The sequence below is a fragment of the Odontesthes bonariensis genome, chromosome 24 (genome assembly GCF_027942865.1).
Source record: "Odontesthes bonariensis isolate fOdoBon6 chromosome 24, fOdoBon6.hap1, whole genome shotgun sequence".
In the NCBI taxonomy this organism is placed as follows: Eukaryota; Metazoa; Chordata; class Actinopteri; order Atheriniformes; family Atherinopsidae; genus Odontesthes; species Odontesthes bonariensis.
In genome coordinates this window covers 13,647,465-13,670,892 of record NC_134529.1, presented here as the reverse complement: position 1 = coordinate 13,670,892, position 23,428 = coordinate 13,647,465, and the positions used below count along the sequence as shown (strand labels likewise).

Here is a 23,428-nt window from a genome sequence, read left to right as displayed (position 1 = left end):
AACCTTCATTAAGATGTGACATGCACACTTAACACGGTTACGTCATTGTATGATTGCATCAAAGTCTAATCTATCAAGCCTTTTTAGGACTTATTTGTCCACTTTGATAAGAAAAACAGTGTCGAGGTTAATTCACCAAATACATATGGGTTACAAGCATGTTACAACCATAACAGGTCTCCCCTATATTAGGCGAATATGCAGCAACAAAAACGTATAAAATACTGTATGAAATATGTGGTGTTATCAATTTCGTTCCAAAGCACCGTCATGTTTTATCAAAGAATTCCTCGTTTGAAAGTATACTCCTTCCGTGCATGTGGGAGTGAGTATGTGCGCGCAAGTTTGCTCGCCCCTCCTACCCCTCTGACCGTGAAAGGCACCACTCAACAACAAATTTCAGGTCTCATGCGCTCAGGGACCCGCTGCCCGCCCTGGAGACACGCACTGGATCCTCAACGCACAAACACACCGCAAGAAAAATGACCGTTGAGAGAATATTCGACGAGCTCGGACATTTTAAAAGGTAACACGATTATGGATTTTCCCACCCCTCACATTTAAAGTAATCTACTGTGCGTTTATCTTTGTTCTGGGATTGAGTTGGAGCCCGTGTTCACCAATCAACAGTCAGTTGGGGAGCTTTTGAACATGTCTAAAGTTATTTTTGTTCCAAGTTACTCATGAGAGTTTGAAAGCATAACAACGACTGGTCGCGTTCCATTTCATTTGACTTCATATTCACGTATGATTTGTACGGAGCCCGGTGGAGATCAAACAATATCTTTTTCAGGGGGTTTCAAGAAAGCGTTCTCTCACTTTTCAAAGTGTGCCCTCGCTTTATTAAATCGTGCGCTCGTCTAAATAAAGCGTGCGCGCGTATACATAAACCGTGCGCTCGTCTTACTAAAACCGTGCGCTCACTGCCCCTCAGTCGTGCCCACATTATATACCTTGTGAGCACAATAAACAAAAGTGTGCCCACGATCTGTAAGACGTGCCCACGACATTCTGTATGGCAACAATAAATCCAAATTGCTTGAAACGTTCGCACGTTGTATTAATTGTGGCCACGAAATCTGTTACCATTACAGTGTGAGCATCTCACCTTTTTAATCTATTTGGAAGTTGCTTGGAATGGAACAGTAAGTGCATTGTGCTATGGCGAATGTATGCCTAAGCAAGTATTATGGGACGAACAGTGTCCCTTAATGTAATGTATAATTCAAGTGCTTGGTCTGGACTGTTTGTCAACTGTAACCCTCGTTCTTGCATTATGCCTGTGCAAAAATCAAATACATCGATGTCGCATGGTATGGAGTCGAGGAAGGTGCATTTCCACTTGCAGACGGTCAGATTGGCTTCATCGAGAGGAAAGAGATGATCTTCAGCCCCCCACAGATGCGGAGCCAGGTGCATTATATCCGGTATTCCAGCCGGAACACCTGGGTTTCTGGACGGACGGATGCGATGTGCATTCCATGTGTCTTGGATGCTGTTCAATTCATCCTGGGGAAAAAAATAACGAATGCAAATAAATATTTTAGGATTTTCATTTAGTTACAGCCCTGACTTGGGCGCCTTACAAGGCAGCCTTGAGAACAGGTGAGGGTGTGTGAAGTACTTTGAGTCAACTAGAATCATGATGATGCCATGACTGGACGCCAAGGTTGAAAGAATATTCTTGTATTCCATACCTAGCCCATGGTAAACCCTGATTAAGTCCATTTCAAAATGGTGAAGAATCATATCCTGCTGGTAAATTTGGCTCATGATGTTATGAGAGTGTGGAATCGTGGCCACGCTTTGCTTACTTGTGCCAATTTTAATTAGGCTATACATTTCTTAAATAACGTTAACACGTTTTGTGAATCATGACCACGCTTTACCAAATCAAATCAAATCAAATTTATTTATATAGCACATTTCATGTACAAACAGTTCAAAGTGCTTTACATAAAATAAAAGCATTGCAGCAGGGAGTGCAAGAAGCATTAAAAATACATAAAAGAATATAAAAAGAAACAAATAAAATCATTTAAATGAATTTAAAAACAGGCAACAGTCTAGATAAGTTAAAAGATATTTCATGCATAGACACATGAGAACAGAAATGTCTTTAACCTGGATTTAAAAATGTCTACATTTGCTGAAAGAGGTATATAACTTTGTTACTACAACGAGAGCAAGAAACTACTAAATCGAGCGCACGATTTAGGTAAACGTGCGCACGTTGTATTTCAACGAGAGCACGTTTTGGTTAAATGAGCGCGCACTTTACAAAGTGAAGACACGTTTCAGTAAATTGTGCTCACGAGGGATATAACGTGAGTACGACTGTATTACAGCGAGTACACGACATTAGTAATTCGAGCGCACGATTTAGGTAAACGTGCGCTTGCTATATTTTAAGGAGAGCACGGTTTGGTTAAATGAGAGCGCGCTTTTTAAAACGGGTGCACGCTTTCTCGACACCCCAATATATTTCACCTTAAGACTCAAGGGGCTCCGTAGATTTGAACACATTGCTTTTAATAAATTGACTGAATTCCACTAAAGAGAAAGTCATAATCCAGGCAATAGCTGTACTTTTGTATCCTCTTCGGAGATATTAAAGAAAAACAGCTAATTGAAATAACTATGCTTTTCAAATTCGCGAATTTCCAGTACATCTAACCATCCAACTGTTGAATCTATTAAACTTTCTTTCTAATTAGGCGTTCTGAGTAATGACAGCACACATCAATTGGATGTTTTCAGTGAATTTTGTCCTAATGTTCCTAATGTATGTTTATTCTAATTAAACATTAGTTTTACATGACCGAGGAAGCAAACGTTTTGTTATTAATCAAGTTGTCGTTTACATTTCTGGGCCAGGACATGTATATTAAATACAAGGGTGAAAATCTATCTCAGGGGTCTTCAACGTTTTTCAGGCCAGGGACCCCCAAACTGATGGAGAGTTGGAGCAGGGACCCCCCTACTATTTATATGGCATACAATTGTGTTTTATATTTAACGGGGCCTAGTGCCGTGTATAAACATAGCTACTCTGTTATTGTACATTCAATACTAAGCTATTCAAATAATACACAGGTTAATATATTCATGTTTTTATTTTAAACATGTGCAAGGTACAGGGTGGCCGTGCCACTGCCATTTATAAACAAACATCTTGCATACAACACTGAGCTATTCAAATAATCCACAGATTTTAACTTTAAACATGCATGTAGATGGGACAATGAATCCTCAGATGGCACACGTTTGCACACAATTTGTGAGAAAAAACTGTTTGAAAAAAAAAAAAAAATAAATAAATTTTTTTTAAATTTAAAAAAAATCGTCTAATCAACCAAAGATTTCGCAACCCCCCTGCAGTACCTCCGCGGACCCCCTGGGGGTCGTGGACCCCCTGTTGAAGACCTCTGATCTATCTCATTTCAAAGCTAACACTGCCATGGGAATAGATAGTTTAGATCAGGGATGTCCAAAGTCGGTCCTCGAGGGCCGCTGTCCTGCAGGTTTTAGATGTTGCCCTGCTTCAACACAGTCAGATTAAATGGATTACTTCAACAGATTGTTAAGTTCTGCACAAGCCTGTTAATGATGTATTGATCTGAATCAGGTGTGTTGAAGCAGGGCAACATCTAAAACCTGCAGGACAGCGGCCCTCGAGGACCGACTTTGGACATCCCTGGTTTAGATAGTAGAATGCAGTAGCATCACCCGGTTGATTTTTAAGACTTGTTAGAAGATAAGCTGTTCATGCTGCCTTATTGGAGATTTATGTAAAAAAAAAGATACCAGAATGATCGCAATCTATCAACCCTATTCCCAGCTCTTCATCAGAATATTTTCATGTATGCTCTGTCTTTGCAGATTTCAGGCATGTTTGTACTTTGCAGCAGTCTTCCAGGCCACTGCGTGTGGAATCCACTATTTGGCTTCTGTTTTCCTGGTCGAGACTCCAAATTTCGTGTGCAGTGTGCCCGGCAACATCACTAATGTCCTCTATGGTAACTTAACAGCATCCAGGCTGGAAGATATCCTGCCACTCTTCAAGTCAGGGAGTGGCCCCTTGGTGGTGAGGACAGCTCTGGGGGAGCAGTGGGAGCTCAGCCGGTGCCGCTGTGCCCTGCGCATCAACCCTAAAGACTTTACATATGAGTTTAGTGGCAACAAAACAGTGGAGGCATGCAGTGAGAACTTTGTTTTTGACCACACTGAAATTTCCCAAAGCATCGTGACGGACTGGGACTTGGTGTGTGACAAAGAGTGGTTATCCAAGCTGTGCCAGCCTACATTCATGTTAGGGGTGCTGATCGGAGCACTGTTGTTTGGGGACATTGCTGACAGGTGAGTAAGAGCCACAGTGTTGGGGGGGAGGGTTTACTTGCACAAAGAGTGCAGATACAGAGAGGGGAAGTAAATCATCTCATGTAACACATATTACAAGGAGAAGACTTTCACCATATAGGGAAGTTTTACTCAGTTGGCAGGCAACAAGAATGCTATTAGGTTAAACCTCTGAAGACTGCTCCTTTATATAATCCATGTAGCCAGAACTTCAAAAGATATGTTTGAACTTCTGACTTAATATCTAATCTGACAGTGTTCTCTCACACTAAGTGACGTGTTAGCACAGAGCTGTATGATTGCTTCGTTAGTTTAATTATCATTTTGATAAGAAGCTGTGGAGACGAGCTGATTATGGTGGCGCGAAAAGAGGAGGCCAGATATCTGTAGATGGTGATGATGGGGAAGAAAGGATGAAGGCACAGTGACCGGAGCAATCACGGTTTTCTTTTTATAGGTCCACTTACAGCATCCAAAGTGTTGGAGGCTTACATTGTGAGGAGATGGTCAAAGTCTTGTTCACACTTTCTTCTAATATGAACTCTTTGTTCATACCAGGCTTGTGCTAAAGCCACTCTGGAGCTTGAACCAGTTTGCATTTACACAGACTAGTCAGCCACTGTAAAGTCAAGTCATAACATCGTCATATACATCTGTTAGAATGTCAGTCTAGTATTTATATTTAGGTTACATATTAAAGTGTTTTCTGATCGTCTGCTGAAAACAAGCGTGCAAGGGGATAGTTTGTCTCCTCCTCAGACACATTGTTTGTCTGATGTCTCCTTCAGGCTTGATATTGCCAGTCAGCTCTTTTGAAGACATGGCGCTGACGGTCGTCTGTTTTTACAAACATTGCTTAGAAATCTAATTTAAAAAACATGTTTGGTCTAATAAACTATATAATAAACGATATAATAGCATCCCTGGTTTTATACCTTGGCTGCGCTTTGTTTTCTAATATTGGCTTCTTTTTTTTGTTGTTGTTGAGGAATAGCACTCAGAATGGTTCATTTGTCTTTGAATCTACGGGTTATTTTGTTCAAGGTTAATAAGGAGTTAGCAAAAGCATGAACAACACACCCTAGAATTACCGCAGAGGTAAATTTGGGGTGAAGGTTTGCTTCTTAATGGCAGCATGATGACTCATCATGCAAAGTGCAATCATTGCTCACATTTATTTTTGCAACTGATTTTTCTCATGTTTTTCTCATGTTCTTCTTTGTTGATAAACATGTTAATCAGTTAATTTAGAAAATGATTCAGATTAATACTGAAAACAGCCACCACATTCTCTAATAAAACTTAGTTTTTGGTATGCAGACCTACAACATCTGTAGACCTTAATTACATTTCATTCTTGTGGTTCTATTCAAAAGCAGGATTTATACAGGTTGTCATTATGCCAGATTGTTGCCACTGAAGGATTTCCTGTTTACCAGTTGTGCAAATCCCTTTACAACTTTGTCAACTGTACAAGCCCCTGTTTATGGGTTACTCACTATGCATCTGCATTTCCCCCATCTTTCTCGTCTCTGAACTCCTTTTACCTCTTCTCCATGTTTGCTTTGTTGCACCAGAGTTGGACGTGTGAAGATTCTGATGTTCACCAGCCTCTGTCAGTTTGGACTCGGGGTGTCTGTGGCATTCTCTGGAAACTACTATTTCTTTATGGTGCTCCGCTTTCTGCTTGCCATGGTGAGTTCAGTGTGTATATAAGCATAAATGCACTTTGGTGTGTGTTTCTGTTTACATTAGAAAAAAGTCGCTCTTCTGGACATTTGTAAACCCGAACATGGGTCAGAAGTTGTGATTACTTTCAATGCTCTGTTCATATACAACCAGGGTCACTATGTGCTGTTCCTGTACAAAACAGTCTCTCAGCCACTCAGTCACTACTGCTCTCAATTAATATACTTGGAGCCACCTTTTGTTAGTCATATTGCACAAAGCCAACATGCAAACCAAAGCAATATGTTTGGTTTTAATTTGGCTGTGTTGAACACTTTGTGCACGTATGTCCACTTTTGCACAGTGTTAATGTTTTTATACTGTATTTTGTCATTGTTGCAGAAGCAACAAGAAAAAAAAGAGAAAGAACCCTAGTTTAGGAACATATTATAGCTGGGCCTTTGGGCTGAATAAGCCCTAAAGTCAAATTTTTATCATGTTGATTGTGTGAAGCAAAAATATTTGTGTATGTACAGTGCAAATATGACCTTTACATTTACATCTGAGTGGAGTTTATACTCTAGCCCATGCATCTAGGTAAATGCTGTACCTGCCATGATAACATTACATTACGTCTTACAAATTAAGTTAGATTCCGAGCCTTGGTCCTGCTTATCAGTTGTGTAACAGCTAAAAAAGCATGACAAACCTTCTTTTTTAAAGCAAGTAATCAGTATGAGTGACATGTGAGGGAAAAATAATATAGACTATATATGCATGAGAAAATGTAAGTTCAGAAGGGAAAATAAGGGGGTATTTACAGTTGGAGGCACATATGGTAATAAAGTTGTGCTGAAAGGGCCTCTACAGTTGGTTTCATTCCCCTCTGTCTTCTACCATCCCCCCTTTCCTCCTCAGCCACAGCTGTTGTTTTTCACACAGAATCATGCGCTCAGATAGTGAGGACTGTATCTGCACAGCTACACTTTAAAGCACGTTTTATCTGGTAATTTTTAGCTTTAAAGCATGGCCGTGCAACTTAAAAGATGAAAAGACACATTGTTCCTTTTACAAGTAAATAGAAAGTCAAGGCTCTAAGTGATATATGCTGAGGATTTATTCTGTGGTTTCAATACCAACACAAAGTACTCAAAAATGAAGTACAACACTTCATTGTTTACTCTGTATTGCATGCACAAGTAAAAAAAAAAAAAAAAAGCGTGACAAAGCACTTTTTGTTGTACAGTTTTTGTGGCAAATGACCAAATCCTGCAATTGACATCCCATATTGTACATCTGTCAACACTTTCAGCCGTTCTCTAATCTCCCATCTTTCCTCCCCCTTTCAATCTTCCAAATCTCCATCCCCTTCCTCCTCTTCTCTGTCCTTCCTTTCCTCCTTCCCTTCTTTACTGTTGTCAGGTGTCCAGTGGCTATTTGGTAGTGGTGTTTGTGTATGTGACGGAGTTCACCGGCAGCAAAGTCCGCACATGGACCTCCATGCATGTGCATGCAGCCTTTGCAGTCGGCATCATGGTGGTGGCCCTGACCGGTTACTTAGTTCGAGTCTGGTGGATCTACCAGATCATCCTGTCCATTTGCACCTCACCCTTCCTGCTCTTTTGCTGGAAGTTCCCCGAAACGCCCTTTTACTTGATGGCCAAGGGCCGCTACCAGGAGACTCAGACCCTGTTGGATACGATAGCTCGCTTCAACGGCCTTGAGTGCAAGCTTAAGGCAGAGGAACTCCTAGAGCCAGAGAAGACGGAGAATGGTACAGCTCTGCTGACGCAGGAGGCAGAAGAGTGTCCGTCACAGCCTGAAAAGAAGCTATCCATCCTGGACCTGTTTGGCAGCTGGAGGATGGCGGGCCGCACATGCACAGTCTGGGCCATCTGGTTCATTGGCAGCTTAGGCTATTATGTCTTCTCTCTAGGCTCAGTTAACCTTGGAGGAAACCAGTACGTTAACCTCTTTCTTGCTGGTAAGTGATTTTCTGATGAGTGTGCAAGATAAAGTAATGATCCTGAATGTAAAAAAATGCGTCGAAATTTTATGTTTAAGGGCATGCGTCACGATGAAAAGTTCAGTCAGTAAATGGTAACCTTATATGCCTCATAAGGTTAATTTTAGATATTTTAAGCAATAGCTAATTTAATTGATTTGTATCCCTACCGCCCAAAAGCATGATCAAACCACCAAAGTGCCTTACAGTTAATTTGTTCATCACTCCACACCACCACACTGTCTGCTAAATCTTCCTGAAGGGAATTTTGAGCCAAAAGGGGATTTTTATTTTAACAGTCAAGACTTTGTTGGTCTTTGAGATAAAGCTTTGCCATCTTCTGCTTAGATGAGAGGGGGTTGGATCATTTTTTGCACTTTTCTCACTCTTGTAATTTTTGTAAAAACAAAATAATCCACTGATGTTGCTCCAGATTTGAAAAAGTAGGTTTCATCTTTAACTTTTAGACTTTTTTTTAGATCAATTAATCTTCAAATTGTTCAACTTGCTCTGCACTTTTATGAGAAATGTTGATCCATTGTCCCAAAACATTTCAATGCAACTGCATTGGTCTGTCATTAAGAAGGCAGTAAGATCATTTGCTGTTGTCCAGTGTAGCTTTGTTTACTGCTCTGTTTAAGGTAACAGAGAGTGAATGTGGTCTCTCAGCAATGACCAGCAGCTATCTTCAGCCAAATGACTTCCCTGTGGTCTCTATTAAAGAAAATAAGATTTGTGCTGTAATTAACATTTTGTTAAACAGGTCAAGAGCTATGTACTGCTCATGTAATGCTGTTTTTCAAAATGTTTTTCGATGCCTTTCACATAAACGTTGAATATTTACAACTAATACATTCTAAGTTAGTAGTTCACACAAATATACAGCTGCAGGATGTTGTATTTGATCAATTCACTGGGTGAAATGCTCATTTGCTTGGTCTATTTTTATTTTTATGCTAATGAGGCCATGCTTCATTTATTCATCTTCATTTTATTTCTAGTTAGAATATAAATAGTCCCCTTACATCATTTGGAGGTCTACGGTTGAACTCATTTGTGAGGCTCGTCTTGACCAACATACTCTATTAGATGTTTATTCAGGTCCCCCCAGATCGAATGTCACTGTGTCAGTGCTGGGAACATTTCTGACCACAGGCTGCTGTCATTGGTTGTTTCCAGGTGCAGTGGAGATCCCCTCTTATCTAGTTGGCTGTTTTGCAATGGACCGGATTGGAAGAAAGAAGACGTGTGCCCCAGCGCTGCTCCTGGCCGGGGTTGCTTGTATGATCATCATTGTGGTACCCGCTGTATGTGCACAGATATACACTATAACACTAGATTAGAGTATTCATTTTAGGCAAACTGTCTAAGTCATTTTTGTCATTTTAAGTGCTCCCACAGACATGAGTCAAATCTCAATTTCAACCTGCACTGCTCAATGCATGTGACAGTAATGCTGCTGTCAGCACGATGCTAAGTTGTAAGGAGTTGTACACTGATCAGCCATAACATTATGACCACTAACAGGTAAATTGAGCAACACTTCTCATCTTGATCCAATGCAATGTTCTGCTGGTAAAGCCTGCATCCATGGATTTTACTTTGGCACCTGCCTAAACACTTCTGCTGACCAAACACCTACAGCCATAGCCATACAGTATGACAACACCACTCCCCTAATGAGCAGCTTTCCCCAGAGGGAGAGCTCTGAGCCCTGCAGAAACAGCTTAGGAAGGGCTAAAAAGCATGTCAAAGAGCCTTAGGTGTTCCTCTGACCTCTAAACTCTGCAGATACCAATCTGATGGGATCCGATTGTATCTGTGTAATGCAAGCGCAATTTCGTGTAAACAACCCTCCACCACAACCAAAGGAGCCTTTGCTAAGGTTGTGGTACACGACACTGCAGGACACCATCAGATGAAATTTGACCACACCCTGACTGATCAGAGTTCTTTTGGCAGGATGCGGCGAGCAGACTCTATATCAGTCAGGTGGTCATAATGTTATGGCCGATTTGTGTATGTCAGCAGCAAGGGGGAAACAGGAAAAGCATAGGTGTAATAATGAATTTTCTACTCTCGCACAGTCTGTTTACACTGTCAGTTTTGCATTTATTGTCACTGCACTGCTCCGAGCCACTGGATGATTACCGTTGAGCTCCGATATATGACACTCACAGTTCCCAACATGTGCATGGCCTGCGCTCTGACCCACATTAGCACTGTTTACGGTTGGACGGGTAAACAGCTTGTGCTTAATATTTGAGTAAATATGACCTTTGACTTTGGATGCTGATCTAAGCGGTGCACTCAAACGTGAAGTAAAAAATACCAGCATGGGTACAGTGGAGATTACGGATATGAGTTATCACTGTACTAGCTTCTGCAGGCCTATGAAAAAAGATTGTTTATGATCCAAATAGGGCTGAACGATCTATCGTTTTCGACCGAAAATCGCGATCTCAGACAACACGATTTTGTGATCGTCAAAGCTGCGTTTTTTTTTGGTGGATAATTTTTTTTTTTTTTGAAAAGCTGCCGTCGGCAGGTTTTCAAAATTCCGAGTCTAAAGTCGGAAAATTCGAACTGATACTGTCCCGATGAAGCAGTGGAACATGTGCTCGATGTCAGCGGTGATCGCTACTTGTTCCTTCCTGAACCTCATGAGAACGCCTAGTAGGCTATTATTAAGGTCGGGGCCAGTGAGCAAAACGTCATTGAGCGATACTCCTCCACATGACGCGCTGCTGTCAAAGACCACACGGATCTTATCTGGCTTCCTGGGGTGGTACACGCCAAACAAGGGCAGGTACCAGCACTCCTGTTGGGGTTTCGTTGGTGGGGCAACTTCTGCATGTGCCCCCCAGTGGATATGGTCAAAAAGGATCTGCTCTCTTGAGCATCTTCTCCATAAACTCCAGGAAGTGGGCTTTCATCTGCGGCCGTTTTTCCAATGAGCGGTGGAGTGAGACCAGACGGTCGAGGGCCTGTTTCCTGTTATTGGGTAGCCGCTGTCTTGGCGACCGGAAGGGTAAAGGTGCAACCCAACTTTTGGCACTGTCCTGGTGGCACTCGGCTTCCATTATCTGAAGAAACTTCAGATCTTCAATGGATGGAGCAAGTCTGTGGTCATCAGGAGTACGTGCGAAGACGGTTTGACCCAGGCTGTCTCCTATGAGGGTCGCTGAGCCGTACGTGGGGGTTAATGCCAGATGTTTAGGTGCTTGACTGAACATCTCTTTCACCCTGATCTTGCTGTTGCATGGCTGGAGATGGCTTGCACGACCATTGTCTAAGATGACTGTTTTGTAGCTTCTCGCCTCCAGTGGTCTGTGAGCGCCTCCAAGGCATACATCACCGATGACGACCCATCCTAGGTCAAGCTTTTGAGCGAACGGTGTATTTCCTGGGCCACTTATCTGCTCTCGGACCTTGTGAACTTGTAAGATGTCCCTGCCCAATAGGAGGAGTATCTTGGCGTCCGGATCGAGAGGTGGTATTTTGTCAGCTATGCGTTTCAGGTGAGCATGGTGGTATGCTGCATCCGGGGTAGGAATCTCGGCACGCACATTAGGGATTTGGTTGCACTCGAGGAGTGTAGGCAGAGGAATGCTTACTTTCTTGTCCACTGGCTCCACAGTGTAGCCACTGACTCTCCTCCCCGCTGTCTCTGTACGTCCCGCACAGGTCTTGAGCGTGTATGAGTAGGAGCAGCCGGAGATATTGAAGACATCAAAGAACTCGGACCGTGCGAGGGACCGATTACTCTGCTCATCCAGTATGGCGTACATCCTCTTGGACGCCTCTCTGCACCCGTTTGGAAACACGCTGACAAGGCAGATCTTGGCACATGCTCTGGCGCTTAGACCTTCCCCACATACTTGTGTGCATGTCGACTTGACCTCCTGGTTATCCGCTTTGTCCTCCTCCCCGCCATCCTCTGAAGTGGAAGGGAACGACTTACATTTCCAGGTAGGTCGGTTGGGGTGTAGTGCTGTCACGTGAGCAGTGCTCTCGCACTCTGTACATTTTATCTCAGCAGTGCAGTTCTTTGCGAGATGTTCTGTGGAAGAGCAACAGCGAAAACAGATGTAGTGTTCCTTCAAGAGCTGTTTGCGATCATCTATGCTCTTTTCACGAAAGCCTCTGCATTTCCTAAGAGGGTGGGGCTTTTGATGTAGGGGGCAATGTTCGTTTGGGTCAATTCGTTCCCTGCCTCCTCTAGACTCGTACTTGGTGGATCCTGAGACCTGTGTCTTATGAACATATACGGATGTCTTTGCGGGCCTCTCCCATTTGCTCTTTCTCTCTGTTGGAGCTTGCATGAAGAGTTTAAAACCTGGGTCTGTACGAGCCTTTGCCTCTGTGTAGATGAAGTCTACCAGTACGAAGAAAGGTGGGAAGCTGACGAAACGTTCACGTTTGTATCTTTTCCCAAAGTATAACCACTTTTCTTGTAAGTTGTAAGGAAGTTTCTCTATAATAGGCTTAATTCCTCTGGAAGTATCTAAGTATGACAAGCCTGCGAGGAAGCCATCCTCCTTGGCGGCCTGTAGTTCTGACAACAGGTCAGCTAGATCCCGGAGTCTCTGTGGATCCTTTGTTGTAATCTTTGGAAAGTTTTCCAGTTTGTTGAACAGAGCCTGTTCAACGGCCTCTGGTGAGCCATATAGTTCATCGAGACGCTCCCATGCCATGTACAGTCCAGTAGCCGGATTCCTGATGTTGACTGTTTTTATTCTTCTTACTTGTTCTGCTGACTCTTTTCCCAGAAACTTGGATAGAAGGTCGAGTTCTTCTGCAGCAGACAGATCTAGGCCGGCGATAGTATTTCCGAACGATGTTTTCCAGGCCCAATAGTTCATTGGCTGGTCATCATATGGGGTGAGACCTGAGGTCACCAGGCTGTTGCGGGCGAGGTATTTAATGACGTCTTTGTTTGATGCAGAATTGTTATGGCTGGTTCCATAAGGCATCCCACGAACAGGTTGGTATGCAGGAGATGGGAAATGCTGTTTGAAGGTCTGATGTGGAGATATTCCACTAAGCTGAGGAGCTGGAGGGGAGTAGAGAGGCTGCTTGAGGCTTTGTTGTTCTGGTGCTCCACTTGTCTGGGGAGCCTGAGGAGAGTGATGAGGCGCATGTCTATTAAACCGGCCACGAGAGTATTTGCCTCTGCTATGGCAGCATCTTTTTCTTTTTCTTCATTTAATGCATCAAGACTGGCTTGGATACGTGCCTGCTCCACTTTAAGTTCGATTTCCTTTTTTGAATGTGCTGCTCTGGCCTGCGCTGCTTCAGCTTTTGCTTTAGCCTTGGCGATGACTATGCTAATTCTTGAGCTAGACGATGTACTAGATGAGCGACTGTACAGACTCAGAGTGGTTATCTCCATTTCCACCTTTAACGTTGCTGCGTTGTGACATTGCGACTCGCCGTGGGTTCAATGTCAGGAGAAGAAGGCTAGCGTGAAGCTGTCTGGAAGCTGTAATGTTAGCTGCTTATCTCTTGATATTGAGTAGCTCTGTAGGAAGCAATCCGTGTGTTTCCCGTTAGCTGTGTTGCTGTCTTTTCACTGTCATGGGCTACGTTCCCAATCAGCTTAAACACTTCTCAATAATATCCAGGATGCATGTGATTGATTCCATGAAGTTTACTGAGAATCTTGTAAAACTGAAAATACAGCAAAACCATCTGCATTAATATTATGAAGATACGATCCGATCTAAACACGAAACAGTCGTAACACATAGAGCTAATTTAGCTTAGCTACACAATTTAAATCTTAGCAGTCTTAATACATACAAACTCACAATTGCCAGATCAATGTTAATGTTAATGTCAGCTGATAAACAATACTCACAGACGTTGCTTTAGCGAAGAGGGAGTACAACTGGCAGATTAACAGAAGAGCTGAAGACTGCGCGTGCCCGCACGACCGCAGCCGACCACCGCACTGAGAGCCTTCCACACGTCCCAACATGTCCCAAGTACCACCCCCACGTTGCCATGGCAACCAAATGACACTGAACTGTGTTTCCAGCAAACGAACAACGCATCCTCCAGGGGCACAACAGATACAACTTTAAGGTCCCTCTCCAACCTCTAACAAGCTCCGAATCCCCCCCCAAACCCCTCCCCCTCTGTGGACGAGGTTGTACACGTGAGTTCACACCAGTGTGAGCGCACACAAGCTGGGGCAGACTCACGCTCAGCAGCGTGTGCACAAGCTGTGATTGACAGGTAGGATTCCTCCACCCTAACTTGATTGGTTAAAAACAGCCGGGAGCGCTCGGTTTTTGCAAGCATGATTACAGGCTTCAGAGGGAGCTACAGATTTCGTTATTTTTCCTAAACAGCCTATTTAATATTCTACTTCCAGAATCCCATGACAGTTCAAGCTAATATGACTAAAGAAAAGTTGCCGACCGCAGCTATTTTTTGGGGCTTTTTATGCCTTTAATGTTAGGACAGTTTGAGAGAGACAGGAAGCAGGGGGCAGAGAGAGGGGAAAGACACGCAGCACAGGGCCGCCCGGTGCGGGAGTCGAACTGGGGCCAGCCGCATTGAATTAATTTACACTGAAACTTGATTTAAAGAAAATAAATCGTGGTTGAAATCGAAATCGCAATCTCTGCCAGAAAAATCGCAATTTCAATTTTTTCTTAAAATCGTTCAGCCCTAGATCCAAATGGACAGACATATCTTAGCCTGACAAACATGGCATGATCTCCAACATAACTGCATAACAGAAAAAGTTAGTGTGCAGAATCATTTGTAACTTCAGAACACATAAGCTTGTTTTTGTGGCAAAATCTTATTAACAAAACTTACATTATGTACAGGGGACACTCCTATGTTTTTGCCATCCAATGATAAAGTCCTAAAAGAAGGTCAGCATTATTTTTGGATGCTCTGAGTGCTTTTGCTTTTGGTTGGTCTTGTCTCCTTAGCAATGCTGGACTGTATTATTGAGGGAGGTGTAAGGGGAGACTAATGTTGAGTCCTAACATCTGTGTTTATCTCAGTGGCTTTACACACCCCTGCCTGTTTTTTGTGAAAATCTGGCATTAACAGCCAGAAGTTTTACAACACACTGTAAGCTCTGTGTCAGGGTTTTCTGGGAAATATGGCATCTGCACAGGATGGAAGAAAATCACTCTTTCTGACCTTTGTGATAGAAATGTTCCATTTCAGAAAGGACAAAAGGCTGTTTTCTTTTAAACAACTCTGCATGTCCTATGCAGTCACACCACAGCACTGAAACGACTCTTATTGGATGGGATTACATTAAACATCCTCCCTCCTTTGATGTCTGTTGTGGCCACATGTTGCGTCATGGTAATGGTCTGAGTAATAATTCTCCTGGTAAAATAAGCACCTGACCTCTGTGGTTCAGCCTCCAAAAGTTTTTTCCCCCCCATTTTTAACATGCACATGTTCAGCAGCATTTCTGCACATGTTGGATCTTTGCTAAGTTGTCTGTGATATATGTACACAGCGTTGGCTAATAAGTTAGGTGCCTTTTTTACACTTGAATTACTCATAGGTCAGTTTTTTATCGATCATGTTTGGATCACAGCCAAAATTCTGTGTTTGTAATCCTCCTGGTACTGCTATTGTGTGTTTTATACTCACTGTCATTTTGTAAAGTGCTAATTCAGATGTAATCTATAGCTATAAGTTCTCTGATTAAAATAAGTGAAGAGGTTGTTTGTTCATCAGTGAACTGATGAACAAACAACCTCTTCACTTATTTTACAGTTTTTCTCGATTGGTTTGGCTCATTTCTTGAAACTGAGATGACATTCCTATAACTATAGGGTCACTTGGCCAAACAGACTTGCAGTTCTTCGCAACACTTGAGATAACCAGCAAAATGTCATATGTCTCCCAAAACGTTCATTCTTGCTTCAAAATGAAGTCCCTGTCCCATATAAATAGTCAGTACCATAAAAATGGCATAGATCCTTCTCAATTGCTTTGGCACATTTTCATTCATTTTGTCCTCCTGTCAAAATAAACTGGACGGTGCAGCACAACTACATGGATCCTCATCACATGCTCATATCGCTCCAAAAATAGTTTACCCATGTGTCAAAACTAAATTCCTTTCTCACACAAATCATCAGTGCTTCCAAAATGCATTGTCCCTTTGGCATTGTGTAAGCACTGCAAGTCAAAATGATTAGATGTTTTGTCTTTATGGAAAAGGTCTAGCTAAAGGAATACAATTTTCACACCACACACACTGCACTCATTCTGCTGAGGAAATTGTAACTATTTTTATTCACAAGTACATTTTTACACATTACTGTAGGTAGGAAAGAAAAAAACTAGGAAAAGGTATACAATATAGGCCTATGTATACAAAATACAAAAACCTGCAAGAACCAAAAACAAAAACAAAATACATTACAGTAGCCTATGTTACAGTAAAAAAAAAAAAAAAACAGTCAAGCATCACAAATGAAATACAGTAATATTCTGACTACTCTGTGTCACTTCCCTCTTGCTCCTGGTCACCCTCCTCATCTTCCGGGCCATCCATCCGCTGCAGTCTGTTTAGCCATAAATTCTTGTCAACATCGCATCTGATGTCTTCTCTAGCAATGCACCTTGGGAAGAAGCGCCTTGAATGCCTTAGTCATCCTCTACACTCCTTGTCAGAACCTGCTTTCACCTGTTACCTACTCACCTGATTGTCATGAACGTATGAAATGTTCCAAAATATGTGTACTGTATTGTATTCCAATTTCTTAAAGAATTTTGACAATTGAGCAGACTATTCTGCAGATGATGACTTATACAATGAAATTGTGCTGACATGTTTTGGAGAGAACAACCATTACACTGAGAACCAACCAATTGGGACAGATCAGCAAGATGCACTTTTTTGGGAAATGTTCTAAATGTAGGCTGATTGTGTTAAATGTAGGCCACTTGTACATAACCATTTGCAAAGATGTACTAAGTGCTTGAGACATGTACAAAGCATTTGAAATGTGATGAAAGCAATGAGAAATGCCATTCTGTTCTGAGACACCGCCTGTTAGTTTGGGGATTTGTCCATGTCATTTTGAGAATGTCATCGCAGTTTCAAGAAATGAGCCAAACCAATTGAGAAAAACTGTAAGAGGCATCCTATAAACTACCACCCCTACTGGCAGGAGGGAAATATAACTCATGTAAGAGTTTCCACATTGGAAACATTATTCTCAAGTGTTTCCTTTCGCAAGCCACAAAGTCCTTTTAAAGAGGAAAAGGTTCGGTGGGAAGGGAGCAATTACACGCAGCACTCTCAACCATGAGAAGCAGGTTTGACTCCCAGATATGACAATTGCTTTTTGACTCCTGTGTTACGTTCAGTCAGAAAGGCAACAACAAATTTCCACAGCCATTTTGTTACTCACTGGTTGTGTTGTGTTTAAGCCTTAATGTCATTTGGTTACGGTTACAATTCATGTCTAGCTCTTTTTTGTTCCCTGCAACCACTGTTACCTAAATCTATGCCATTTTGACACTTCACATAAGTGCAGTGTGTCTCTAACAAACACTAGAGGTCCAATATTCTTTAATTAGTATTTTTGGGCACGTTGGTGTGGTGGTTAGCACCGTCGCCTCACAGCAAGAAGGTTCCAGGTTCAAATCCCAGCTGGGGCCTTTCTGTGTGGAGTTTGCATGTTCTCCCCTGTGTATGCATGGGTTCTCTCCGGGTACTCCGGCTTTCTCCCACTGTCCAAAAACATGCATGTTAGGTTAATTGGTGTCTCTAAAATCCTTCTTAGGAGTGGGTGTGTGTGGTTGTTCTTCTCATTTGTCTCTGTGTGGCCCTGTGATGGACTGGCGACCTGTCCAGGGTGTTCCCCGCCTCTCGCCCGATGACTGCTGGGATAGGCTCCAGCCCCCCCGCAACCCGACAGACAGATTAAGCGGGTACAAAAAATGGATGGATAGTATTTTTGGTCATGATTGCCTGCATAAGCAAACAAACCTCAGGGTTGTCTCTTGGAGGAAGACAGTTTCCACCGAGACCGGCAGCTCACTGAACACACTTCTTAATACAAACCGCAAAAAATTGACATTGTTAGCCAGAGCACTCTCTTAGTTAATCGGACACTCGAATTGCTAATGAACTGATTTTTAAGATGACAGTGCAAAATGCAAGTGCTAACAGGGACATAATTCTTCAGTGTTACTGTGTTCTCCATTATTTTGACAATGATATGCGTGAGTGATCATACTGCTTATGAGAAAATATGGCAAACATGAATCAAGCTGGCATGCACTTTAGATCAGTCATCTGTGGAATCAGTGGTCTTGTAAAAGCTTGACTTTCAGTGCAGCGCATGTTTGAAACTGATATGTTAGGTGGACCTTTTACTGCTGTGATGGGATCAGCAATGATATAATTTACTAATATAGTTATGAAAAAGCAAAGCAAAGCTTTTTTTAATTCATGAAATGTGAAAAAATGTTAAACTTGTTCTGAAGGATCTCTGTTTCTTTTGTCTCTCATCATACTGTATCATATTGCTCCATCTCTACAGGACATAGAGGCCCTGGCCATTGCTCTCAATATGATAGGAAAGTTTGCTGTTGCCATTGCCTTTGGTCTCATCTACTTGTACACATGTGAGCTTTATCCAACCATCATCAGGTAAGGTCATATACAATCAGAGAAACACGATGAAAACATGTAACAAAGTGGGATTTTATAAAAGAAAAAATTCTTGTTTAATGTGTCTCAGGGTTCTGATCATGACCCTATAAATCTCCTGTATGTGATCTTTTTAATATGTACTGCAACCAAAGTATAAAGGAAGGCAGCAATAATAGCATTTGTCAAATGTGAAACCTCTTTTGGTTAATTGTTTCAGACAGTCAGCTGCTTGAATGTTTCTTTTCTTCTCTAAGGGTTTACAGTGACATGGCATGATGATTTATTCATCATTTTATTAATTCCATTACTCAAGTTGAACAGCTAATCTGAACTGTGTACGTTCCTCCTCCAGGTCTCTGGCAGTAGGGAGTGGCAGTATGATGTGTCGTGTTGGCAGCGTGGTGGCTCCTTTTTGTGTGTATCTGGCCGACATCTGGGTATATCTACCTCAGGTATGAAAACTAATCTTTTCTTCTGGCAAGCCCTTTAGACCGAGACATAATATTTGACATTTAATCACCTGAATCTTGTGGCATTTCAGAGTGTTCATTGCAGTATTAACACATGCATATTTCTCATACTGTCTGTGCAGAAACAAGAAGGTCTTAGCCAGTGTCACACTCTCTGCAGGGGTCTGTGTGATATAAATTGTATCATTAGAGGGTGAACATGAGGCTCTGTGCAGCTGAGTGTGTATCACATGGAAAACCAAATTCGAGGCTGAATTTAAACAGAGGTTGTCTTGTCCATCTATGCACAAATCCTCTTTCAAAGAATGTTAAGACAATCAAATGCGCAACCATTTGTCTAGGGGAACTGCCCAGCTTCTGGGAAGATATTAATATGTCTTCCTGTAGATTTCAATTTATTGCATACTTAGAAAGTATCCTGCAAGCTGACTCAAAGCAGATTAGAATGTCAATTATGTGAGTCTGCAACTCTGTGAGTCTGGAGGGATAACAGTTATTATTGTGGCATGCAAAGAGAGAAAGGCCACTGGAAATAAGGTGTGCCTAACATTAATTTAGTCTCTCAGGGAAAATCAGCTAACATTGGAAATGTGTGTTTTGAGGATCCTCGCAGCTTGTGTCAGAATGTCAACATGTTGATGGGTGTGTCAGCCCATGTGAGCTCAAACTTTATCTACAAAAGTATCCATGTAGCAAAACTAATTGTATTAAATGAATATTTGCCTTTTTCCATTACAATCTGCATGTAGCTCATCGTTGGAATCCTGGCATTTATTATTGGAGTGCTGACACTGTTGTTGCCTGAGACCCTGGGGCAACCTCTTACAACTACGTTGAAAGAGGCCGAAGCTCTTGGCCGTAAGCCCAGCAAGAACCCAGCTCTCTGCAACAATGATGCTGAGGATGGGCTGGAGCTGAACCAACGTGTGGCTAAGGCCTGAGTGTCATGCTGCAGGAAAACCAGAGAAACATTTTGGAAATCAAACTGGTTAGACAAGAGAAGAGGTGGTGATCATTGATTTATTTGATTGCTGGACGTATTAAAAAAAACAGAAGATCAAGTTTTTAGTTGACATTTTGTTCGTCAAAGTGACCAACAGTTCCGGATTTAAGGGATCTTGGTTACATCATGGTGCAATCACGAATTCAGTGATGTCATGTGCTAAGTGTATAGTATATGTGTATGTTTGCATGACTCATGCGCAAAACCGCAGAATGATGTATCCAAAAGAATAATTTTGGTTCAATATCAGTTTTATTTTTGTAGTTGACATTCATTTGGAGCAGTTAAGCTACACCAAAGACTGCAATGTTACCATTACCAACAGGACTGATGGCTATAACTACAGAAATAAGACCTTAATTCTAATTAACCATATTCTAAGAAGCATATATACAGAACAAAGCAGTGAACATGAGTGAAATGCTGCACCGTGATTTTGTAATTAATCAGGAACAGAGCAGATCACTGCTTTGTCTCAATTAGTTTACATAACAGTACATCTCACATATTTTGCATGCTGACACAATAGATTGCACTGTTAAAATGTAATGGAAGTGCCTTTTTTTAATCTCAGGGTAACCTTATTACTGTGAAATTATAAACTTAAAGATATTCTAGTTTTGAATCAGCTTTACATCCTCAATTCCATGTTGCTTAAGATGCCATTAATGGATTTAACATCAGAGTCTAATCTGAGTGTAGCTGTTGGTATGTTTGCTGTGTGTGTGTGTGTTTTATTACGTACAATGGTTTAGTAAATTTGCGTCCTTGTTTTTCAATTGCTTATCATGTGTTTGCAATCTAAATGATGTATTGAAGACGAAGTATATCAAGTTGTACTGCATTAATGCATGTTCAAGAGTCAAGATGTGATCTCCAGATGTTTGGACCAAATACAGGAATGAACCACAATAGTGAAGTAATGTATATAACAGTTTTGCAATAGAGAAGACGAGTAGGGAGGTAAATCATGAAAAGCAGCTGTTATATTAGCCTCAGACATTTAATCACCTGTTAATGAAAGCACTCAGGTCCAGCACTCAGTTTTACAATCAGCTGTATGGATTTTTTATCTATGATTAGTTTATTTTTTTGTCATCAGTGAACAATAAATAATGACTGATATTGAGGCTGCTAGCCTCCTCATTGCAACACAACACAAATATGTTTTGTTTATATTTATCTGCTGAAGCAGCCGTAGTTTTAAAGTGATACTGAGAAGAGACTTGGAGTCTTTGAATAAACCTTGTTTGATAAATACACGTTTTTAACGCTCTCTCCTTCCTTCTTTGTCAAAATGGGGAAATGCACAGTTGAATCTGTGACTCGAAACTAGGAGAATTAATTAATTTTTTCTTCAGTCTTGGACAAACTCAATACTTGCAGTATCCTGTTTGTGGAGGAGGTCTTATTGCAGCAACACAAGCTCACTGTGTGCCACCCTTCAAATAAAACTCCTCTCTGTTCAACTTCTGAGTGGAAAATTGCAGGCGGATGACCTGTGTGTGTGTGTGTATAAGTGCAGGCACATGTTGATGGAAAAGTTAAAGTTCTGCACATTCCTTAAACGTTCACTCCTGCTAATGTTAATCTCCACTTCTGTCATACTCCTGCGTATATTGTTTTTCTTATTGCTGGACACTCAGGAGTAAAGATTGTGTCAGGAATTCTTTTCTACTGAGGTCGAGTCTGTGTAGTGATGTAGTTCTATCTTTGTGGATACAAGCTACATTTTGAAAGAACCTTCTTCAGAGGGGGATGCTAAAAGTTTAGGCCTTGGTTCTAAAATTTGGGTTATTACAAGGAAGGTAAGTACACAGTGATTCTTGAGTGGTTAAAGACACGTCACATTTCTAGAAAATTGTCTGTTTTGCATTGGCTTCAGAGAATTGTTGCTAAACAAACCCATTCTTAAAAAATAAAATACAAATTTTAGCCTGTCAGGTATATCCATTTTATCATCCATTTTCTATACCCGCTTAATCCAGCTCAGGGTCGCAGGGGGGCTGGAAGTGGGGTACACCCTGGACAGGTTGCCAGTCCATGCAGGGCCAAACAGAGACAAACAACCACCCACACTCACTGTTAGGGTCAATTTAGCATCACCAATTAACCTGACATGCATGTTTTTATTGGATGGCGGGAGGAACCGAAGTACCCGGAGAGAAGCCACGCAAACACAGGGAGAACATATCAAACATATCACAACCTGACGCATTATACAGGTTTACCATTTCCCATGTTTAGAAGGTGTTGTTGAATGTTTGTATACAGAAATTTAGCATGACGTCCACCTCAAAAACTGAGTTAAAACGTGTAAAATACATTTTTAATTATCTTTAGTTTAACATTAAACACATTTCCATATTCTATTTAATCTGCTATAACTTTTATGATGTAACCAGGTTAATGTCATTATTGTTTTTGTTTGATTTTGTAATGCGGTGTTAAGATTAAGAAAACTGAAGGGGATCAAAACTGCCTTTTAAAAAGGTTCAAGAGACATGTCCAATATTCACTCCACCGAGAATAATTTTTTGGCCTTTTGTTGTAACTTTCATCCAAAGTAAGAAGTGGAGGGTAAAAATGAAGCAGAAGATTAATTCTCAAGGTACAAGAAACTCAGAGCAAGGAGCTGAAGAACTGAGACAACCCCCCCCCCCTTACTGTGTAAACTCAGCATATATCATCCAAAATGTAAGATTCTAATGGTAATTGCACATTTAACCTTGCCTGGCTGACGTGTCCACATCTCGATGAGATGGTGGTCTGGGAACTAGGTGTGCATTTTCTCGTATTTGAGGCGTGGTTTACGAATGCCTAGAGCTGTTTATTGGGCGCTACGAATGTCTATCAAATGGCGTCTGGTTCTTCCCATGCTGCTTTGCACGCGAATCATATAGCCAATTGTATCACTTATACCAGATGACATATGTAGAGCGACAGAAATTCGACGAAGAAGAAGGCAATGAAATATTTCAACGCCAAACGTTGCTCTTTTTTAAAAGTAATCTTGCGTTCTAAGCTACTTAAAACACTTTCTAAGGCTGCATCGAACGGTAACGTTGTGTCCGCTGCCATGTTGGATTAACACTCTATAAGCTTCTGTGTAGCGCATAGACGTCGTCATCGTCTTGCTGCCCCCCCCCCCCCCCCCCCCCCCGTTCTGTGATTGGTTCCCTAACTCAGGCAAAAATAGGGGCGGTGGTTTCCAGGCTGCCTTTGCAGTGTGAATGAAATCGCGCGCAAAGCAGCAAGGG

General features: G+C 41.7%; 1 protein-coding gene across 1 annotated transcript; it reads left to right on the top strand.

The window, feature by feature from the left end:
- The first annotated feature begins 416 nt into the window (after positions 1-416).
- On the top strand, positions 417-21,430 carry slc22a16 (solute carrier family 22 member 16). Its single transcript, XM_075459413.1, has 8 exons — positions 417-526; positions 3,883-4,359; positions 5,937-6,054; positions 7,450-8,011; positions 9,212-9,339; positions 18,583-18,692; positions 19,048-19,147; positions 19,915-21,430. Exons 1-8 carry the CDS (start codon positions 483-485, stop codon positions 20,104-20,106), a joined length of 1,731 nt encoding a protein of 576 aa, XP_075315528.1. The 5' UTR covers positions 417-482; the 3' UTR covers positions 20,107-21,430.
- Positions 21,431-23,428: the final 1,998 nt, after the last annotated feature.